General features: G+C 36.5%; 1 protein-coding gene across 1 annotated transcript in view; it reads left to right on the top strand.

The window, feature by feature from the left end:
• The window catches only part of LOC142982315 (protein sidekick-1-like), a 75,627-nt gene that overhangs the window by 35,482 nt on the left and 18,327 nt on the right, over positions 1 to 21,818 (top strand). Inside the window, exons 2-5 of the mRNA XM_076128757.1 lie at positions 4,579 to 4,676; positions 10,976 to 11,156; positions 20,757 to 20,868; positions 21,321 to 21,400. Coding sequence (XP_075984872.1) covers positions 4,610 to 4,676; positions 10,976 to 11,156; positions 20,757 to 20,868; positions 21,321 to 21,400 — 440 coding nt within the window. The 5' untranslated portion in view covers positions 4,579 to 4,609. The remainder of the gene's footprint in view (positions 1 to 4,578; positions 4,677 to 10,975; positions 11,157 to 20,756; positions 20,869 to 21,320; positions 21,401 to 21,818) is intronic.

Raw genomic sequence — 21,818 nt, 5'->3', positions numbered from 1 at the left:
CGTTCTCACACCGTTATTAGTGTTTCTGGAGTTCCATATTGTTCCTCCAGTGTCGTCTAATCCTTTGATTTCCCCTTTATATATGTAGGGTTCTTGTATGAGAGCAATGTCGAATTTGCCTCCTTTTAGGGCTCGTGCCAGAAGGGCCGTAGCCGCCTTGTTGTGCTGTAGGTTGATTTGAACGTACCTTAAACCCTCCATGTTGATGGTTGATTGGGGGCTCATTTGGTGGTGGAGGTGGGGGGGGCAACTATGGGTCGCCGCCCGCCTCGCTGTCTGGAGACGGCTCTAGGAGAGCGTCCTCCTCAAGCGCCAGGTTCCGCATTTCCCCAAAAAGGTCCTCAGTGCCAATGGTTGACACTGGGGATGGCGGGGCTCCAGGGGTCATGGGGCGCTGAGGTGGGTTCGCAGGCTCCGTCATTGTCGTTGAGGCGGGAGGGTCGCCTTCCTCAGGCGGCTCTCGTTGCTCCTCCCCTGACGTACTGGCCACCGGGGAGGCATCCTCTAGCAGTTTAAAAATGCTGAAATCGATGCCGGTGGGTAGCCTGTAGTCCCGGGCTTTGATGAACTCGGCCGAGTCCTTGTCCATCATGACGATTCTCCGCACCGTGAACTCGTCATTCTGGGTGTCGATGACTCGCCATTCCTGTGTTTTCAGGCCCGGGTTCATCTTCTCCACCAGCATCAGCACCCGCCTGTTGTCCTTTTCGGACGCGGCGCGCGACTTCCAGGCCATTTTGACCGGCTTCGGTAGGTCTTTGGCTGCCACTACTCTAATAATTTTATCCTCACCTACCTTTGAGCCGGTGAGCTCCTTCAGCCATTTCGCTGAGGTCTCATCGGCGCAGGTGAAGAACAGTGCCCCGGACACAATGTTGCCCATGTTGACGAGGGGCGGCGGACCGGTCATCGCCATCAGCCGGTCGAACATCAGGTCCTGCACTTTGTGTCCTTCCTTGATGGTCATCTTCCTTTCAGGATACCCTTCAAGGATGACCGCCATCCTGAGGCTGGCCGCAACGACGTCTCGGTAGGAGCCCTGGGTTTTTGGCTTTTTGGCCTCCCGGGCTTGCTCTTGTGACCCGTCGCTTACCTCCCTTGCACGTTTGGTAGGTGCATCGTTGTTGCTCTGGAGTGCCTGCAGCTTCCTCAGCCGACGATTACGCCTTTGTGCTGATGCGCTAGGGCCCTCCTGCGTGCCTTTGGGTTTGGTATTGGGGTCAGAGGTCGGTGGCCCACAGGGGCCCCTAGAGGCCACCCCGGTCCTTCCGCTCTGGAATCTCCCGCCACTGCTCCCTGGGGCACTTTCGTTCGCCGGAGGTTGGGTCGCCTTATCGACACCGTTCGGGCCTGTTGTGGCCCGTTCGGTTTGCCTTTCGGGCTTCCCCTCCGCTTTTGACCCAACTTTGGGGTTGGCTTTGGCTCCAGCTTGTCGTGGCAGCCCACAGGTTCTCTTGCGAGACACCTCGGTCCAGCTACACGAGTCGCTGTCGCCTCCGCTGACGCCCTCAGTAGTCTTTGCGCTTAGCGCGGTAGGTGCTTTCGCACTGGATTGGGTTTGGTTATTTGATAATTTATCCATACCTTTGTTTTATATGTGATTCGTCAGTCCGGCTCCTCACCCTCCTCGGAGCCCTCATGTGGGGATGCTCTATAGCACCAAGGCTACCGGACTGATATAGCTCCCCGAAGTGCGTCGCCGACGAGACTAAACGGTGCAAAAACAACTCACCTGTTACCACAACCTGCGAGAGGTCCTGCTCCGCCGTCTGCCGACTCCATCACTCCAGGAAGCTCGCCAGCATCCGTCTGACCGGATGCTTCAGCCGCTTGATCGCAGGTGGCTAGCCCTTGACCGCCCGTTACGGAGGAAATCCAGACCAAAGAGGCGTGTTGCCTCCTGCCAGCCGCAGCTGACATTCAGCTCAACCCCCAGGATTCTTTCATCCACTCCTTACGGGTTCCCGCGCACGGCACAAACACGCAGGAGGTCAATTCTATCCACCATCTTGTCTGTAAGATGATGAACTCGCAAAGGTGTGACCTCAGCATCCTTGCGATAGGCGCCCAGTAGTTTCGGTTATATCCATTTCTGAGGGAACTGGACCAATAACAGGGCAAGCAACCACGGGAAGGATAACTACTGGACTTGCCTTAGGGATCTTCACGACTGTTGCGCTCTCCCCTAAGACCTCGCTCTCACAGTGCTTCTGATGGAGGCACTATGAGGGGTTTGTACTTATGCTACCATGCGTCTGTGCAGGCAAGCGTGTGAAAAGCAAGCGAGAAGCATGTCGTGATTATTCAAACTGCAAAAGCATATGCACATCCCCACCCCCAAGTATCGAGTAACGACAACCGGCTAGCTATCGAGAAATTTTGTACCAAAATCTGGTCTTCGGGGGTTGTCATAGAAACTACTTTAGCAGTATTGTTAAAATTTCAACTTCTCGATACTTGACAGTACAGAATCACGCTACAGTACGCCATTTTTTACGATCCTGAGCTTGTTTCATCTATTTCAGTCCTACACATTTCACGATGTCTCTTTGTCTCGCGGCTTTCTTGTAATTCCAATGAAACTGTGACGGCCTGACTACCAGGTTATTTTGGAGAGCCTATTCCAAAAGCATTATCTTGTCAAATAAATCATTCAGGAACTAAATTCATAAAGTTTTCTTAATTGACGATACTAAAGAAGGGATCAAACTGTCCTTCGAAACAATTAGTCTATTTAAAATTGTAAATAAATTAAACATTTAGTTTGTACTGGTTTTGAGGCAATTTTACGAAGGATCTAAAACCGAAGGAATCTTTAAGCGTTTTGTTTCTTCTTTGACAATAAAAGGTCAGCTACGAATATTTAATATTTAAATTGTTTATTACAACGGTTTGGTTTTAGTCTTATTCCTTCTTTGGTTTTGTTTTGGGTTGTCACTTTAAAATTTATTTTGTTTGGGACTTTTGGACTTGAGAATGAGAGAGGTTATACGGACATTTCAAACAGTGTTTCACATTATTTTAAATCCAAATAATCCATACTAATATTATAAATGCGAAAGTAACTCTGTCTGTCTGTCTGTCTGTCTGTCTGTCTGTCTGTCTGTCTGCTACTCAATCACGCTTAAACTACTGAACCAATTTACATGAAATTTGGTATGGAGATAGTTTGATACCCGAGAAAGGACATAGGCTACTTTTTACCCCGGGAAAATGACGCATTTCCCGGGAAAATTCAGGTTTCGCCACCGAAGTCGCGAATAATCAATATTATAATGACATTGAATTAACAAAATTCCGTTGTCATGGCAACAGTTTTAATGGCGGATATGCTTTAGCGCGAGTTATATGTGATATAAATAATTTTGAGAATATTTTTCGTAAAAAAAAAGCATTATTGTTGTTAAGAAATAATTAAGCTTTGTATTAGTAAAAAAAAATCATTCATGCGAGCGGAGCCGCACGGGTCAGCTAGTATACTATAACTTCGAAAAAGTAAATGTGAAGTCTTAGGATTTTAATAACTAATTAAAAGGAGATTGAGTGAGGGGAGAACTTGATAAACTTCTAGTAAAAAGCGTATTGGTTATTGACTTATTTGAAAAAATCGTTCACTTAGTTACTTATAAAAGGTACGTTGATATCGAGTGGTATAATAGACTACTTATAATCAATGTTACCTGTTTCATGAAAGGTAGAAACAGTGAACATAATATTTTTTTCAACCTCGGGAGGGGTTATGCCTTCATTCCGCCACGACACGCCAACAAATTTTGGGCATGTAAGATTTCATCACGATATTTTTCTTCACCGTTAGAACATATCTTAAAATAAAACACAATATAATTCAACATCGTTCAAAGTTTGTCACGTGTTCATTACCACAGCAGTCTTATTAAAAACAAATACTATAACCCCAAGGGTTTCATATTTAACAGTCCAAAGTCCCTCACATTGTCCTGTCACTTAATTGGGGACCTCTATAGAATTATAACACACCTATATTAGTGCCTCAGGGACTCATGGCCGAACGTGACAATTATTTATTAGTAGTTACCAGTTGATTAACATGAGACACGAATAATTAGATTAGACTGATTGGTTTATACAATTAGTTTAGGAAATTTAATAGTATCTAAGAAATAGTATCCGTACCTAAGTAAGAACAGCCGCGCGAATCGATTTCTCTGGTTAAGCTAGTCTTAATGAGGTAGGACTGTGGATGGGTGACCATATTATACCATTTATACATAATGCTGAGATCTTTCGTGGTTTGAAAGGCGTGTTAAATTGAGGGTCTTGGGTATCATTTTCAAAGTTCGTTGACAGTCGTTATGACAACCAGTCATACTGAGGGGTATCGGGTTATAACCCTTTTAACTAGGCTGTAAAGGTCGGAACGGCAGTGGCTCCATGTCAAATACTATTATTCAGCTGCATCCAGTGAGGCTGGAAGTCAAATCCATCGTAGTTGGCAGGAAGGTTAGCTGTTTTTCGTACAATTAGGAGTCTTGTTTTGCCTATATGTCTATTGAGATTTAATTACTTGCTGGTACAATGCATGTATTTTGTCCACAGCGAGCCTGCTGAGCGGGTAGGATGCGGCGGCATGCACCGCATCGTACTTCTAATGGCGGTGCTCACAAGGGCCATCGCCCCACAAACCACCGGCACAGGTAATACTCCAGAAGAAAAAAGACATAAGTTACAGCAAACCCAGAATTTGTAATGCTCTTTCGAAAATGCAACAACTGGTTTCTGTATTTTCTTGCAACAAATTAACAATTCTTGGACGTGTCTGTTTAAGAAAGTTTCTAAATACTTGGATCTCAAGTCCAATCCAAAAACTTATTATTTTTATTGGTAGGTACTGTAGCGGATCACTACATATAGCGACATCCAATGGGACGAGCGCACAACCACCAAAACTCGCAGAGCGACTGACGTCACAAGTCCTGAATCGCGCTATCAAAGTTTGCACATCAATTCACTATAATAATAATATATTATATACAAGTTCCTGACTAGAACAGTCCTGCAGCCAACCGGCAGCCTAGGCCCACCAGGCATGATCACCTCACCGGGTCGGAGGATCCTCCCTATGTGTTGGAGGTACATGATCACCTCGTTCCTCCACAGTACATACATTTTTCCCAGCGTGTCCCTTTACGTGCAAGGCATAGAGGTCTACGACCTCAACTTCCTAACTCCAGGCAATCTATGAGTAGCATACACTAAATCCACAGACGCAGTGAAAGGAACTTCAATCTAAACAAATAAATTTATATACTAACCCTTATACCCTCACCCTTATTCATAAACACACTATAAACCTATTATAGTTAAAAAACTACTTTAATAATATGTTTTCTCTTTTTCATTTCGTTAAGGAGTGAAAGAAACAATTTTTTTTAAGCCTTTCATAACTTCATATATTCTTATGAATAGGGTACTACGGGTTAATATATATATACACATAGTAAATAATTCTAAAATCTTCATTGTCAAGTACTGACGTCACTAATCCGAAGTTGTCCTTTAGAATGTGATTAATGAATTCAATTGTTGCTGTACAATATTAATCAATTGCTGTGTTATTGTTTAGGTATTAATTGTAACAGCTCAGTATGTATTGTTTTTAATTAATGGATATGTATGTAAGTTAGGGTGGTCCAAAAAAAATTTTTTTTAGTTGTCACTTTCGCCATGGGCTTAATTTGTTACATGTATTCGAAATAATAACGTTGCAAAATTTGAACAAGGTAGCTTTAGTGGAAGTGGGTGCTCAAAGCAGTTATACTTTCGATTTTTTTGTGAAAAGTGCAAATTTTTCTTTCACTGTTACAGGTCTATTTTGGGTATTCAACTAAGCTAATTCATTATATATATGACTGTTTAAGCGTTTAAAACTAAAAAATATATAAAAAAGATGTGTTTTTATGTATAAATTAGGGACAAAATATGTTCAACAACTCGACAAAAACACGATATTTTTCTTTTGGATTGTTGAGATGTGGAACCCTTATCAAGGCTTAATCAACCTCTTACTCTTCGGCAAGTTTTGCTTCGTTATCACCACTTAATTATTGAACATATACATTTGATAAATTCTGCGCGCGGTCTTATTAAAAATGTGGTGGAAATATGGAAAAAATCGGGAATTTCGACAAGACAATTAAACCATTGCGTAGAGAAATTTATTAAAAATCTTCATAATTATAGTCATAATCACTGTGCTTTGGTCAGTCAAGCTCTCCTCAAATACCAATACTCAATAGATTCAGTGATACATGGGAGACTTTTTCGTAAAAGCAGTATGATAGTCTGATTGTTAATTCGGATACGGAAAATTTCGCCCTGAACACACTTGAGACTCTTACCATCGTAAAGGCTGGGGAAAAACAAGTTAGCGATTACTACAAGGAGTTAATTGAACTCACTATGATCGTTTGAACAAACCACCTTCTAAATTCATTGGCTGGCCCCAGGTCCAATACACCACGCTCGATGGATGTCTAAATTGAGTTATGCTATGATTTTTTTTCTTTTCAGGAATTATTTACACAGGCAGTTATTATACAAATGATTCCTTAAAAGAAAAATCTAACTAATTAAAAGGGAAGAACAACTAATAGCTCGATTTATTAGCTTTGGTGCTCATAAATACACCAAGACTTGTATTGAAACGCCTTTAACAACAGATGCACCAAGAAATGACTTGTTACTTTAAAAGACGTTATAATTGTACGATGCTATTGATTTTTAAATAAGTAAAGCTGCAAGGAAGGTCTTAGAGCGTCACCTGTGGTATTTGCCTGACGAACTTATTATCTTTGCTCTGTTTTCCAACAAGCTTTTTTGTGGCGAGAAAATGGCCACAGTTCATCAAGTGAATGCTGATTGTAGTTCTCGTACAGTACGAGGTGACTGTCGTTAACTGTCATTTGATTGTACATTATATACTTCTGCGTCGGAAAAATCGCTAAAAACATATTTTCTACTAGATTTATGGACTGTTTTTTTGCAATTACCATCTGAGATTTGGAATGAAAATGCTGATTATCTTTAAAGCAAAAGTTGCATAATTGCTTGTAATTAAAGAGGCTGCGGAAAGGGGAGTGAAACTATTTGAAGACTATAATAGCTTGCTCACTAAGAACGAGAAAGAAAAACAATATATTATTACATGTAGTTGAAAAGAACATGCAAATTGTGTCTACTGAAACTTCTAAAAAGGAGTTAACTAACTTAGTTTTAGATTGATTATAAAAAAATTACAATAATATAAATAGGTTTTTGCTTTGTTCATTCGTTTTATGTGCCTTTTAACTACTTATTAAAATAAAAAGTCTTACTTTGATGTACCTGTAGTGAAATGTTTGCTCATACCCTTTTTGAATATTTTACTAAAATTTTAATATTTTCATCGCCGTTGAGCATCCACTATTACATAAGATAGAAAGCTGATTTCTTAAATATATAATAATTATGATTGGTGTAACAAAATGGGAGGGTGGCGAAACTTCTATTTGAAAAAAATTTTTTTCCCCTACATCGGTGGACCACCCTAATGTAAGTTTAACACTTATGTTCGGTAATGTCTGTGTAACGACAAATTGAGAAAAATATATAGTGAGCCGGTCATTAGTGAAGCCACCGGTAGGTATAATATATGATCAGTAGGTTAAGCTACCTTTAGCACGTTAATTTTAAAGGTGGGTGACCCTTAACGGGCGTTTTCGTACATCCGAAAGCACGGAAAAAGTCTCGATTGTTATTGATTAATAGATCAGTCGTTAATTCAGAAGATTTTTAGGCGGCTTGAAGAACTTTGACATTAGTTTGACCGACACGATAAACTGTGGAGTAAGTTTAAAAGTCTTTACGGTCGACAAAAAATCTTTCATTTTATTGTACAGAATTCCATTAAATACAAAAATATATGCAATTTATATTCGGTGCGCTTCAATTCACTGCGTTTTCGATATCAGAGCGCTAATTCAATTATTTGCATTTCATATTTTTAAATGGTCTCCACAAAAAGGTCCACGATTTCAATTGTTGTACTTTTAAATTGACACAAGATATTATCCTATTATGCGGCAGTTAGTTAAAATTGTCGTTTATTTTTCGTTAGTAATTATTGATGCTGTCTGAACAGAATGAAAAATAAAATTAATTAACGATATATGTAATCAGTCAAAGAAATATTAAATATGTATGTGTGTAAGAGTTACTTTTATTAACACATTACAAGCTTCTACTTAGAATGAAATTTTTTGTACAGTTCAGACAGTGGGTTTCAGATTTAAGCTGAGACCTGAGGTCCGAGGCAGTTTAATAATAGTAATGGAAGGAAAGGTAAAATTATACAAGTTTACAGGTAGCTCGATTCTCTACCATAACCTACTACTGACAACCGGCTAGTCAAATAATTTGTATGACTATCCTATCAGCACCTCTAACGGGCGTCGTAAGCACTACTTTGGCGGTACATTTTAAGTGTCAAACTTTCGATACTCGACAGTACCGACTGTAGAGAATCGCGCTAAGGTAATACTTGTAGCTCAATATAATAATATAGTAGTAGTATAAGTAGACACATTGCTAGACATCCGACAGACTGTCTCAAGCCATGTCAAGTGCCACTACGATCATTGACACGTGTCAAGTTCGAAAGCACTTGCCTCTAGTCTCGATAGCAGCTCTCAATCACACACGACAGTACACAATTTATTGTCTTGTCTAGCTATTGAACGTTTCATGGAACAGTTTTGTTGAGATAACTTTTAAAACTTGAGCAATGGTAGCCGAGTGGTTTAAGTTGGTACCTCCCACGCAATTGGTCGCAGGTTCGAACCAATAACTTTTCGAAATTATGTGTGTATTAAAAATAATTATCACTTGTTTCCAAGCTGAATGAAAATTTCGTGAAGCAACTTTCTAATTCAAAATTAGTGTTTACACTTTCATGGTTAAACTACTTAACCGATTTAAGAAATGTGTCGTGGGTAAAGATTAAGACACAGACAAACAGTAGCGCGATTTTCTACTGTCTGCACTGTCGAATATAAAAAGTTTGACATTTAAAATGTACTGTCAAAATAGTTACATCGACGCTCGTCAGAGGCGCTGATCAGATTTTCATCCGCAATTTCTCGATAGCTAGCCGGTTGTCAATAGTAAATAGTTGTACAGAATCGAGCTTCAGAAGCATTTTTTCACAACAGTCGTATGAAATAATCATACGAAATCTTTCGGATCGGCTGGTAACTACTCCACTTTAAAAATACTAAAGAAATATAAGCAGTAATTAACTAATAGTACTAATACATGGTCAATATTTCAAAGAGTATCAGGAAAAACTGTCTTAAAAAATACAATTGATTAAACCAAGGAAAACAGCAATAGCTCTTAACGTAATTGGAAATTAGTGAGGACATTCGGTTTGTAACCGTTTTCCCTAGTGATGTATTAGTTCCAATTACTTTTGGGCTGCTCTTTTGATGTATTCTTTATAACGAAACAAGCTGTATTACTTACCGTTGTTATCGAGTTAAAGATTTACTTGAGGTAGAAAAAATAATGTAAAAAAGATTTTTTATTTCAAACTCCGATTGTAGTAAAACTTGTATGATTATTAATCTATAAATAAACTGTCTTTGGGGTCTGTTGCCAGTGTATTTGACTGCTGATTACAAGGTTCCGGATTTGATGATAAATGATAAATGATGAGCCTTACACGCTTTAAATCTTTGAGTAAATATGTTCAAATCGCTATTTTAGGTTAGTAAAAAGAAGGTCAATTTTAAGACTTTAAGGTATCATTATAACTTTTAGACTTGCGCGTTAATGTATAATAGAATACGGGAATTAACGCGAAGACGCATTTTACCTTAAAATGCCTGCGACCACGGCGAGTGCAACCTGCGCCGAAACGTCAGGCATTTTAAGGTAAAATGCGTGTTCGCGTCAATTCCCGTATTTTATTATACTTTAAAGTATCATATCTCCGAAACGGCGAGTCTTAATTTCAAGTTGAATGGTACGAGAGTGTCGGTAGCACTTGAACAGCCGTTTGCCTAACACCCTGTATTTTTACTTATTATATAGCTAAGCTGGACTCAAGGCCTAACCCCTCCCCTCATTACGGGAGGAGACCCTTGCCCAGCAGTGGGACAGTAATGGGTTAAATTTATTTTATTTATATAGCTAAATGTTTGTCTCCAGACACCATGCGTGACGGACACATGACACTCCCATGTCTGTATGACCCATAGAAAATGTACGTAATTCGTTCAAATATTAAATGAAAACGTAATTTTGTATGTTACGGTTGCTGATGTCATGGCCAAACAATGAAATGGTTCGAATGAAAATATGTAAAGTTACAAGTAAATAATTTCTTCAAGACTAACTAATCATTGACTACTTAAAAAAGTTTTTTTTTGTAATATCGGATGTATGCTGGTAACGATATTTTTGTACCCAAAATCTAAGTTTGCAACGCAAATTATCTGGTTTTTCATGAGATATGTTTTCATAGATGCATGTACATAATTATATATGCAAATACAAGAACAAGATAGATTCAATAAACTTTTAGCAACAATTTTTAGTCGGGGCTCAAAAACTAGTGCTTATCATACATTTTTATGCCCCTTCACATACATATAATTTGAGGCGTCTTCAGCCAGTTGCGTTTACCGGTCGACAAACGATCTGTGGATTAAGCAAACCTAGGCGCGGTCATTCCATAGATGGGTGACCGCATAGTGGTATTTGAACTGGGCATCTCCGTACTTGGAGGGCACGTAAAAAGTCGGTCCCGGTTGTTGTCAATTAAGAAAACAGTCGTTAATCCACTTCAAAGGCCTGGGCGGCTTGAACAACTTTGACACTGGGTTGACCACTAACTATACGAAATAAAGAAGACCTCATGACGGTTAAATGAAACTAAATTATTTTGCTCCAGGAACTGAACCAACTAGATCGCCAGTCTCCACGATGACGACGTACCCTCCAACAGTCTTCCGCAGCATGAAGGTCACGAGCCGGCCCCGCAAGCCGGGCATGAGGCAGGGCAAAGCTGACTCACCTATGCTCAACTACATCTTTGATGCTTACGCTACTAGCAATAAGCATTTTCATGACAAGTACGTATAATTTTAATAATATAGTAGTCGGTAGTCAATAGTCAAATGCCTCCGTGGCGCAGTGGTTTAGGTCGTCACGCCGATACCACTGCGTCGGGAGGACCTGGGTTCGATTTCCACACGGAACAATTATTTGTGCGATCCACAAATAATTGTTTCGGGTCTGGTTGTTCTTTGTGTCCGTTGTTTGTATGTTTGTAAAAGTCCCCACGACACAAGAGCAATTATAAGTGCGGGAGTTGTCTTTAAAAAAAAAAATAGTTGTTAAATCAAGCTAATACTGTTCTCGTTTTAAAAAAATGTGTGCTGAATTTTACAATGAAGCAAAGAACAGTGAAATTAAAAATTCATTAGAGAAGCAAAAACCTACAGATTATTTCAGTACATTTAACTTTTTTCGCAAGGAGAATTATTAATTAAAATCGTACTTCATTTGCAAAATTCATAAATCCTTCTGAAATTGCATTTTGTGTTCTGAATTTTCTTGACCCAGAAAATTTGCATTCACAAATCATCCGAGGCAAATGGTGGGTAGTAGAGAAAAACGATAAAAATAAATAAAATTATCATGATAAGATGTTTGGTACAGCCATCAGGTTTATGTACACCAAGGGACTTCAAAAGCAATTCGTTGTGAATTTTTATGGCTGGTATCAAATAACTTCTAGACAGCTTTGGATCTAGAAAAAGTACTTAAAATGATAATGTGATTTGTGATCAAAATTATCTTTTTTGCTCAAAAATAGTTCCTTTTTGAAGAACACGAGAAAATAAAAGCCATTTCACTTATCAAGTGAAGTTAATATTCAAAAGGCTTTATACGCTTTTATATTCATGAAAATATTATGCTTACGTTTTCAAGAAACTCGTAACGTTTTATAGAATGATGTTGGTGGAGAATTCTCTACGGATCAAAGCACTAGATCACTGATTGCATATTTTCAAAATATTTTTACTAGATAAATTCTATCGCTTAATTTTATTTATTTTATCTTATACCGCAAAATGCCTCCATAGGTAATGAATGCTGAAAAATAACTAAAAGAGTCCATTTCAAAACGTGGACTCCTCTTGGATATTTTTTCTGTAGAAGAGAATATAATATCAGATGGCCAGGTCGATTTATTTGTTTGAAACGTAAAATGTTTTTTATATTGGCATGATAATAACTTATGTAATAACGTAAGACAGAAGGTCCTTTAAGTAGAGACTTAACAGATTAATCGACTTGGTATTACATAGATCTCACAACTTTTTACGGCAGAGAGACTAAGCTGCGAGACTTGAGGTTTCTTACTGGATGTTTTTGATGGCATTTTTTTTTCTATAAAGTGTTACTTTTAACATTAATAAAATATCATACTAAACTATGAATAATTAAAGCAAATTATTTAAAATTTATAGTATGATAACTACACATTGTCGCAAAAAAAAACAGAAATTGAATATTTAAGCGTTTAATTTTGTCTTAAATACAACAATTAATTTTATATAATTTTTATTTGTTCACGCGACGGAGTTAAAATGTTGCCTGATCAACGCATTCAAAATCCCAATTTCGATTAAATAAAGCACCCAGCATGGTGACAAGCACGTTCGCTTAAACACTGAAACTAATTTTGGTAATACTGAGCCCGGTATCTCATTTGTCCGTCCTAATGAAGATCCTTTTCAGGCTAAAGTCAAAGGCCTTTGTTACACCGAAACGTTTTCAGAGTTGGCAGTTCTTTTTTGTGTTTTAAAATTATGAAATAATTGTAGGTTTATATTTTGTACTAATATTCTTATTATGCCCTGACTTTGTCCGCGTATAGTACAATTTTATGTAACACGGTGATTCTATTCTCATGGAAATTTTGATCCCATCGAGCCTGTACAATTCCGGGATTCATTTTTATTCATATAGATGTCTGATTCTATTAAACGGTTAAACGGATGAACCAATTTTGACGAAAATTTACTACAAGATAGTTGAACATTAGAAAACAAAAATCATAGTTTGCCAAAAAAGTAATCATTCAAACATAGAGCCTTTTTCAAGGCAGTAAAAATTAAACGCGAACTAAACTGTGCCTCGATTCTGTACTACTATCGACTACCGACAACCGAACTGTCATCGAGAAATTTTGTAAGAAAATCTGATCAGCGCCTCTGACGGGTGTCGTAGGAAACATTTTGGCAGTACATTCTAAATGTCAAATTTCGATAGCAAGCCGGTTGTCGGTAGTCGATGGTGGTACAGAATCGAGCTACTGTACGGGTCAGTTAGTAGCTTGTTGAATTTAAGCGATTATCTACAAGTGACTTAACACTTCAAACTAACTTCTAAACCATCACAACACGTGTACCTAGATGATATTATAGTATACGTAAATTCTAAGTTATACCGATACAAATCTAAACTGGTAACCGCTCATAACTTCTGTTTGCAAAGCTATGTACAAACTTTGTATTGATTGGTGCTAGAATACACAATGATGAATAACAATTTGTGCAAGGGTGACCATGTAATATTCAACTGTGACGAACTATGCGTTAATCAACGTGTTAAATATTACCATTTATGTATTAAAATGACGGATTTGTTCAATTAATTTAGAATTTTTTATTGTATTATGATTGAGGCAAGTGTGAGATTTAGATGGAAATGGAATGAGATGGAATGAATGGATGAACTTTTGATCAATAGTGGAACAAATTAGGCTAATCTAAAATGTGTACGAGAAATAATGACTCATGAGGCTTTGAAAATATCGTTCAAAATGTTCGAAATTTTAAACTATTGTGACTTATACAACTTTACCATCAATCTGAGAGACACCGTTCTATAGTAAAGACAATATTTTGTATAAAAATCAAATATTTGCAAAACCTTAAAACAGAACAGAACGTGGCAGATATAAATAAAAGCAAAGTTTTTCTTCTTAAAGTTTTTTTAACACATTAATATTATAGTCACAAACATGAATATTTCAAATAAAAAACTGATTTTATAATTGAATGTAATCACACCTACAACCATCCAAATTAAATACAAAAAGTAAATAGCCTCAAATTACCCAAAACAATTAAAAAACATTAAAAACATTACACGTCGGTTTGAGTGTCACCACTTTTATCTGCAAGCGTGTCACGTCTATACAAAAGTTACCAGTTTGAATAAAATGAGCGTCGTCGGGTCACACTTTTTCTTTTGTAAAATATATATAAACACAAACCTCTCGACCTAACATATGTAAGAGTTGTTCCTTTTTGTAAATTAGACTCAGAATAATATCATAACTCACTTTTTATCCGTACGCGGTTTTTCTTTGCTGTTATTTAGTTTGGGAATGGGAAAAAGATTTTTGTATTTTTGGTTCGTAGATTAGATGTGTTTTTTTGTTATTCTTTGTGAGGTTCAGATTGTGTAGATTGGGGGAGTATTTTTGGTATAATATTCTCATGTCGTGGGTAGATGTATAAGTATGTAATTTTTTCTATTTCACATGGTGAAACTGCAGCGTTATTCTAAACCACTGTCTTACCTTTTTGTTCGACTGTTTTTCGATCCGTTATGAAAACAGACTTATGAGTTATAAAAGTCTTCAAAAAATGCATGGTAATTTATCAAAATAAGCTTTTTTTTACAGGGTATTTTATCTCTTTAAGAAAATAAAGAAAAAAAAATACAATGTCGAATATTCTTATTCTTACCGCAATCTTGTAATAAAATTACAAATCACCAGCATTTTCCAAACTTATTTAATTTCATATTTCGTTCTAAAAGGCTTGAACAAAAGTATTTAGCCAGACATTACTCCAATTAGTTTCTGACGCGTTTACAAAGCTCTTCAAACGCGAATTTTGACTGGATTACAACACGTCCTTGAAAGTTTTTGAAGGCTTTTATAAAACAAAATAAGGGCAATGAGTATTTGTTCTAGACGCTGGAAAAAACGACAGACGTTCTGAAAAACTGAAGTAAATTGTAGTAATTTACATTTGTAAATGTTCAATTCCCGTAGATGAGAGTGTAATAGTAAGAACGTATTACCACTAAACTAATCAAAATGCTTTATGAAGGAGACTATATTTTTACATACGTAAGATCATGCCTGTTATAATCAATGGTGTAGGCAAATGGTTATGAAATACACGCTCCCCGGGCTGAAATTTTATAATGAATATTTAAAATTATATAATAAATGGTGAAACATTTTAAAATAAATTTGATAAGACCGAGGCTTAGAAAAATATTCGAATCTGAGACTTCGTGATCGGAACTCGTATACACTACTGCCCCTACTATGGAGGTAGTCAATTTATAACTATATTTGTTAAAATATTACTCTTTCCTGTATATAAACAGGTTACCTGTATTTTCAGAATTAGGTAGATAACCGTTTAACTGTGTTTCATTATATACGCCTAAAAATACTTAAATAAATAGCAAAGATCAAGAAAAGTTTCAATCTAAATGAGCAGCCTTTTACATTTGTTGAGAAAACAATGAATGCAAAACTAACAATATAAATAACTTAAAGTAAACTTTACCCACAAACATCGAAATAAACCTTAGTAAACAAGTCGTTTTGCAAAAACAAATTACGGCCGAAACTTTTATTGCAACATTTTTCATGAAACTAGTTATACATTTATTAAAATATTAAAAAGAATGAGCGAGCAAATTGTTTACCCTCGTTTTATTTTGTTCGTAGCTCAAATGTAAAGGCAGGAGCAGAAAAGCTGATAAAAATGACGATATATTACGATATTGTCGAGTTCTATCGTTTAAATGTCAAACTGTAGCCGCATTGATTACAGTCGGTGTTATCGAGTATCGAGAGTTTAACAATTAGAAAATTTACTGCAAAGGTAGTTACTACAGCGCCCGCTAGAGGCGCTGACTAGATTTTCATACAATTTTTTAATATAGCTGGCCAGACAGATGTTATAGCTTTCAACACACTTCGTTACTTAACTTTCATCATCATAAGTAACAGCCAAAGTAAAAATGACAGTCAAATTTAATTTTGTTTCTTCACAAATTAACAAATAGTTTTGTGAAGAAACAGATTTGCCTGTGCTACACAACTATCAAGTGAAAGTCAATGACTTTAGCGGTTACTTTAGATAAATAAGTATGAAGTAACTGGCTGTTAGGGGCGACTTTTATTTTTAACAAATTCCGACTTTTTAAATGTCCTAAATTCTACATGATATTAATGACTATAGAAAATCCTACTACAGCAGTTTCCCTATCATCGTTCCACCAAATAAGCAGTCATAATAAAATAACAAGAATTTCCCAACGTTTCGTAACATGGCAACTCATTACGTTTTGTTACAAGTAAAAGCTAATGCGTATTCGCCCTAGGGCTGGCAACCTAATTAGTTAATGAAACTAGAACGTGCGTGTACGTAGTCATGGTTGTCACCTGATATAATTACTTCAGCCACACTCACCAATATAAACTGTCATAGAACAGTTTTGGAAAGCTTTTTTGTTTGCACAATGTAAAATGGATTACACAAATTAATGAACAAACAAATGATATACAAAATAATATATTTAAAAAAATGATATAAAGTCTAAAGGCTCTAAAGGCTCTTCTTTTCCTCTTTCTTTTTCTTTAAAAAAAAAAAAAAAAATGTCTATAGCAGCCCGGAGTTTGGTAGCGTGCCTGGTAAAAACCTCCCCCTTTCTTTTGCAACGCATAAAATGAATAGCAAAACGTGGTATTCCGTACACTTTTGACTAGATTTTAGGATGGACCAGATAGGCACCGGTAGTGACAGAAAACCCTTTTATTACACTGTAATCTTCCTTAGACAATCCAATACATATTATTGTAAACGGTACTGGAAATGTATTTGTAGATCTGTTATTTTTCATGTTAAGATAAATAGATGGGAAAAGAATGACGTAGGTATTACAGCAAAAGCTTTTTTTAAGTCAGTAAATAATTCTCTAGAACAGAAGAAATATCCACGAATTGGGATTTTAACCATCAAACCGAAGTAAAATTTATATGAACATTTAAAATTGACCTCCAAGTCTAATAAATATTGGACCTTGGCATAACAAGAACATTATTAACTTACTTATCGACATTTCGTGACGAGATGGGACTCCTTAAACGCATTATTAAGCTTAGCGCACACTTGCGATATGACACGGTATCCTTTGGGATCCGTACCTATACGCGAACTCCAGTAATATCACGTCAAGGAATTCATCGGTATCCATACTTACCCACATGAAAAACAATGTCCTGATATTCTTAACGTGACGTCTATAGTCGTAATCGTTTCACTAAAGTTTAAATTAACTGATGTCTGACGCAGGAAAATCCCTGAATGCCTAAAAGTACATAATATGATAAATGTTATCAAATGCAACTACTTCATCATTTTATGCGAAGACTAACTTTCTGAGTGACTAACTTTTTAATTTGTAAAATGTTAATATTATGTATTAAAATTTACAATATAAATAATTTCAATATCTTTAAAGGATACAAAAATATACACAGTATACAAACAAAGGTATTAAAGCTATATTTTATCATAATATTTAACTGCACGTTTGACGCAGTGGTTAACGCGGTTACCTCACCGCAATAACCGTAGCGGCGTATGTAACGGGTTCGAATCCCACCCGGAACAAATATTTGTCTGATGAGCACGAGTATATTTTGCTCTGAGCCTGGTTGTTAATTTATCTATATAAGTATGTATTTAGAAGTAAAGTATGTTTATCAGTTATCTGGTTACCATAGAACAAGCTCTGCTTAGTTTGGAATCAGATGGACGTGTGTAAGATGTCCCAAAATTTTTATTTATTTCTTGAAATGTCGTGCCGCTGTTGTACTCCATCGCTTACTGCCATAATACAGCTTAACTCGATACGTCTGTATTGTATTTCGTATACACAATTTTATGTGAATACAATATTGATTGCAAGTACAAAATGTCCTTATTTGTCGCTTTGATGTTATCTATGATCTTGTTTTTCCGCTTCACATAAATCTACTCAACTTAAGGAAGTATACAAAATATGAAATAGGATCGTTTGGTTATGCCACCTTTCGTATAGATAAAAATGTTTATAAATAAATTGTGTAAGTTATAACAATAGTAGAATTTTGTTTTCGTTGCAGCTATTCTTGAATAGCGTAAATAGCAACTGAGACATTGCGATGATTTACGAATAAGGATTGCCTTTTTGGTTCGGATGATACTGTGCATGACTGCTAATAACTAAGGTCTTAAGTTTGGTTCCTGGGTTGGGAAAAGTGTTTGGTCTTTTTTATATATATTGAATATTTCTCAAAAGCAACCCAGTGTTTAGTACCGTGCCCGATGGTGATCGATATCCGCTGTTACATAGGACTAACATTGTATTTCTATTGTGAGTGTATTAATTAAATCTCTGCCTTCATCTTCGGGTATAACAGACATATATGTATGTATTATTTCATGATCAGAAATAGTTAGTCCATGCGCGAGCATGAGCAATGTACCTACGTTGGTTGTAACATCTTATAATAAACCTACATACAGCATTTTTAAGACAATATACAACATATTCTAGTCTACGTGATATTCTACACAGCCTTAGGGGCATACATTATGCACATATATTACACTAACATAGAGAATTCCAGTAACCAAACAAAATACACAATATATAATCAAATACGTATTCCCAATACACGTACATATGTAATGTCTCAACACATTCAAGAGATAAAGCCAAAATCCGATACAAATCCTTGTTTTATGCATGCAAATATTGATCAGAGTTGAAATGGGACCTTTTGTGTTCTAACGATCGATTTTACTCTAGATAGCATGTATGACTAGAAGGCTGTTATAAAATACCCCTAAGTTTATTTATTCATAGAAGCAGTCTCTTCCTCCAGGAATTAGTTACTGGTACTGAAATTGCTTACCTGCTGTGTTGCTAAGTGTAAGTTGGTCTCTTCTCATGACCTCCATTCTTCTCGATATTTTGCCATAGTGATAGTCTAGTTTAACTTTGCTGTAACTTTTAAGACCTAGCCTTTTTATTGTTTTGTTGTTTCGGAGTTCCATAATAAAGCACTGATTTTATGCTAAACGTTCTCTCGGAGTCCGTGACCGAACAGTCATTTTTTCTATAGATAATCACAACTTTTTAACCCAACCAAAAAGGATTAACATATCATCAACGCTAGGATACCTAGGTATAGAACTAATCCACTTATGCTAGGAAACCTACAAGAAAATGCGAGGAATATTATTACGAATGTACATATAGATGGCATTTTCATGCTGATTTCGGAATAATCTGAGACAGATTTTTATTAATAGGATTAAGGGAATAAGGACGGATATAATGCTGAAGATGTAATGTTCATTTTAATGTACGAGTATTTTCTTGCTACTAAGCTGAATAATAACAAAAAAGAATAATTCGTTATCCAATTTCCGTTGAACAATTTATTATGTACGATAGTTTATTATTTTGTAGGTATATTACCACTGATCGAGAAGTCTTGGGTTCATTTCCCGGATTAAACAAAGGGTAATCGTAGCTCGGAGTTAAGTAACATGCTCGATGTATGGCAATAGGCTCGCAGCTTTTACATGGGACTAACATTGTTAATTACGCAATTTAGGTGTATAAAATACATTTGTGCTCATACCTTCGTTTTAACAGGCATGATCCCAAAAATATTTTTGTTAGTATGTTATACTGGCAACGTGTAAGGCAAAATACGAAAAAGTTTAATAAATTATGTTTTGCAAGCGCTGCCCATCCAACAATAAATAAAACATAATATAATTCTAACAAATCAAGCAAACATAAAATAAAAATAATGCTAAAATAGCAATTCCAAAAACTGAATTATTTCTAAACCCAAAAGTAGACTAGAAAAATATTTGAACGGTCCTATGCAAATGTCTAGATTCAGAGTCTACTTAGAACGTTATTTCAAGAGCAGAAAAGAAAAATATCTGACTTCGTTATTTGCGAGAGGCAAAAGGGAATCTAGAGGCCAAATTACGTCTTTATAATAACAATTATTTTAGGCATTAGAAATAGAGAAGCATAAATATAATTCTACACGAGTCTATACCATCGCTTGAATAATTTTCCGTAAAACAATATAACTTTTCCAGAAATGTAGACAATCTGAAGATAACTGTGCAATCGATGATAAGCGGGCTATTGGTGTAAAAAAACGATTTTTGATTTTACACCAAAGGCGCAGCAAAACCTAACTGCCTCTAGAGCTGAGTGGTTCAGGTTATATCATATTTAGTTTGGCGCAGTGGTTAAAGTGGTCATCTGGCCGCAATAACCGTAGCGCGGCGTGTGGTGCGTTCGAATCCCACCCGGGACAATTCTTTGTGTGATGAGCACGAGTATTTGTTCTGAGCCTGGATGTTAATGTAGCTACATATGTATATAAGTATGTATTTACAAGTATTTAAGTATGTTTATCAGTTCTCGCGACACGGGCAACACCTAGTGCAGGAGTTGTCTTTAAAAAAAATATACCTTTTGTAATTAAGTAAGTACAGATTCTTTCTTTTTTCACTAATATTTTGTATCTGTTATACCAGGTTTAGACCACCGTCGTTTGAAGAAACGGCATCAGAAGACACAATCATTGACGCGGACACGGGATCCACGGTCATATTTGACTGCAAAGTGACTGCGTTGAGAGATAAGACGGTAAATACCCTCAAAGCGTACTCCTCTAATATCATAAAAATAGTGTTTAAAAACGGTTCTATTGCTATACCATTTTACTATATTTCTAGACTCATACTTATACTGCTTGAGTCACTAACGCCCGGTTTCTGAGTACATTTAGCGGTAGTTTATCTATTCAGTAGCGTTTTTTTATGAGACAAATCGCTATTGAATAGATAACTACCACTAAATGTACCTCAGAAACCGGGAGTTAAACATTTCAATCATCCAACATAACGGCCAGTTTAAAAGTTGACATTTTGAGTTGACATTTAAAGCATTATTTTAACCCGTGCGTGCATATGCGTGGTTAACTCCAGAGCTGATTTTCTTAAGTTATATATAGTCACTATAATACTTTATTCCACGTTTTCATTAATACAGATGCAGTTTGCAAATTCGTAAAACTAATACTACAATGTTTGTTCCAGGTTTCGTGGATAAGAGTTTCAGAAGTGGAAAGCCTAGAACTGTTGACTGTAGATTTAGATACTCACACAGCAGATGCCAGGTAACTAAAACTATCATAACTATATTCAGGCTGTTACGAACTACGTCATAATCAAAAGAATGAAATGAACGTGCCTTTGTGTCAGTGATAAAATTACATGACTTACTTCGCAAGTTTGTAATGACTCTTTTTGTTAATACATTTTTTTGATCATTTATTGAAGATCTCTCAAGTATACAAGATTATTTATGATGCGTTCCAGAAAGCTAAAGAGTTTTAGTATCACATCGTAACTTCAAAGTTCAAAGTGTTAAATATTGCAATTTGATCATAGCAGAACCTTTTTTTTCTGTCCATAAAAATCTTCTGTTAATAAAATGACTCCGTTTTCCATGCACACGACTAGTTAAACAAGAACCTTCCTAATTGTTTTGCAAAACAATTCCTCTTATATTTTGCGGTAGAAATGATGAAAAAC

The sequence above is a fragment of the Anticarsia gemmatalis genome, chromosome 21 (genome assembly GCF_050436995.1).
Source record: "Anticarsia gemmatalis isolate Benzon Research Colony breed Stoneville strain chromosome 21, ilAntGemm2 primary, whole genome shotgun sequence".
Taxonomy (NCBI): domain Eukaryota; kingdom Metazoa; phylum Arthropoda; class Insecta; order Lepidoptera; family Erebidae; genus Anticarsia; species Anticarsia gemmatalis.
The sequence above is the reverse complement of the archived record's forward strand: the minus strand, read 5'-3'. Positions and strand labels throughout refer to the sequence as shown.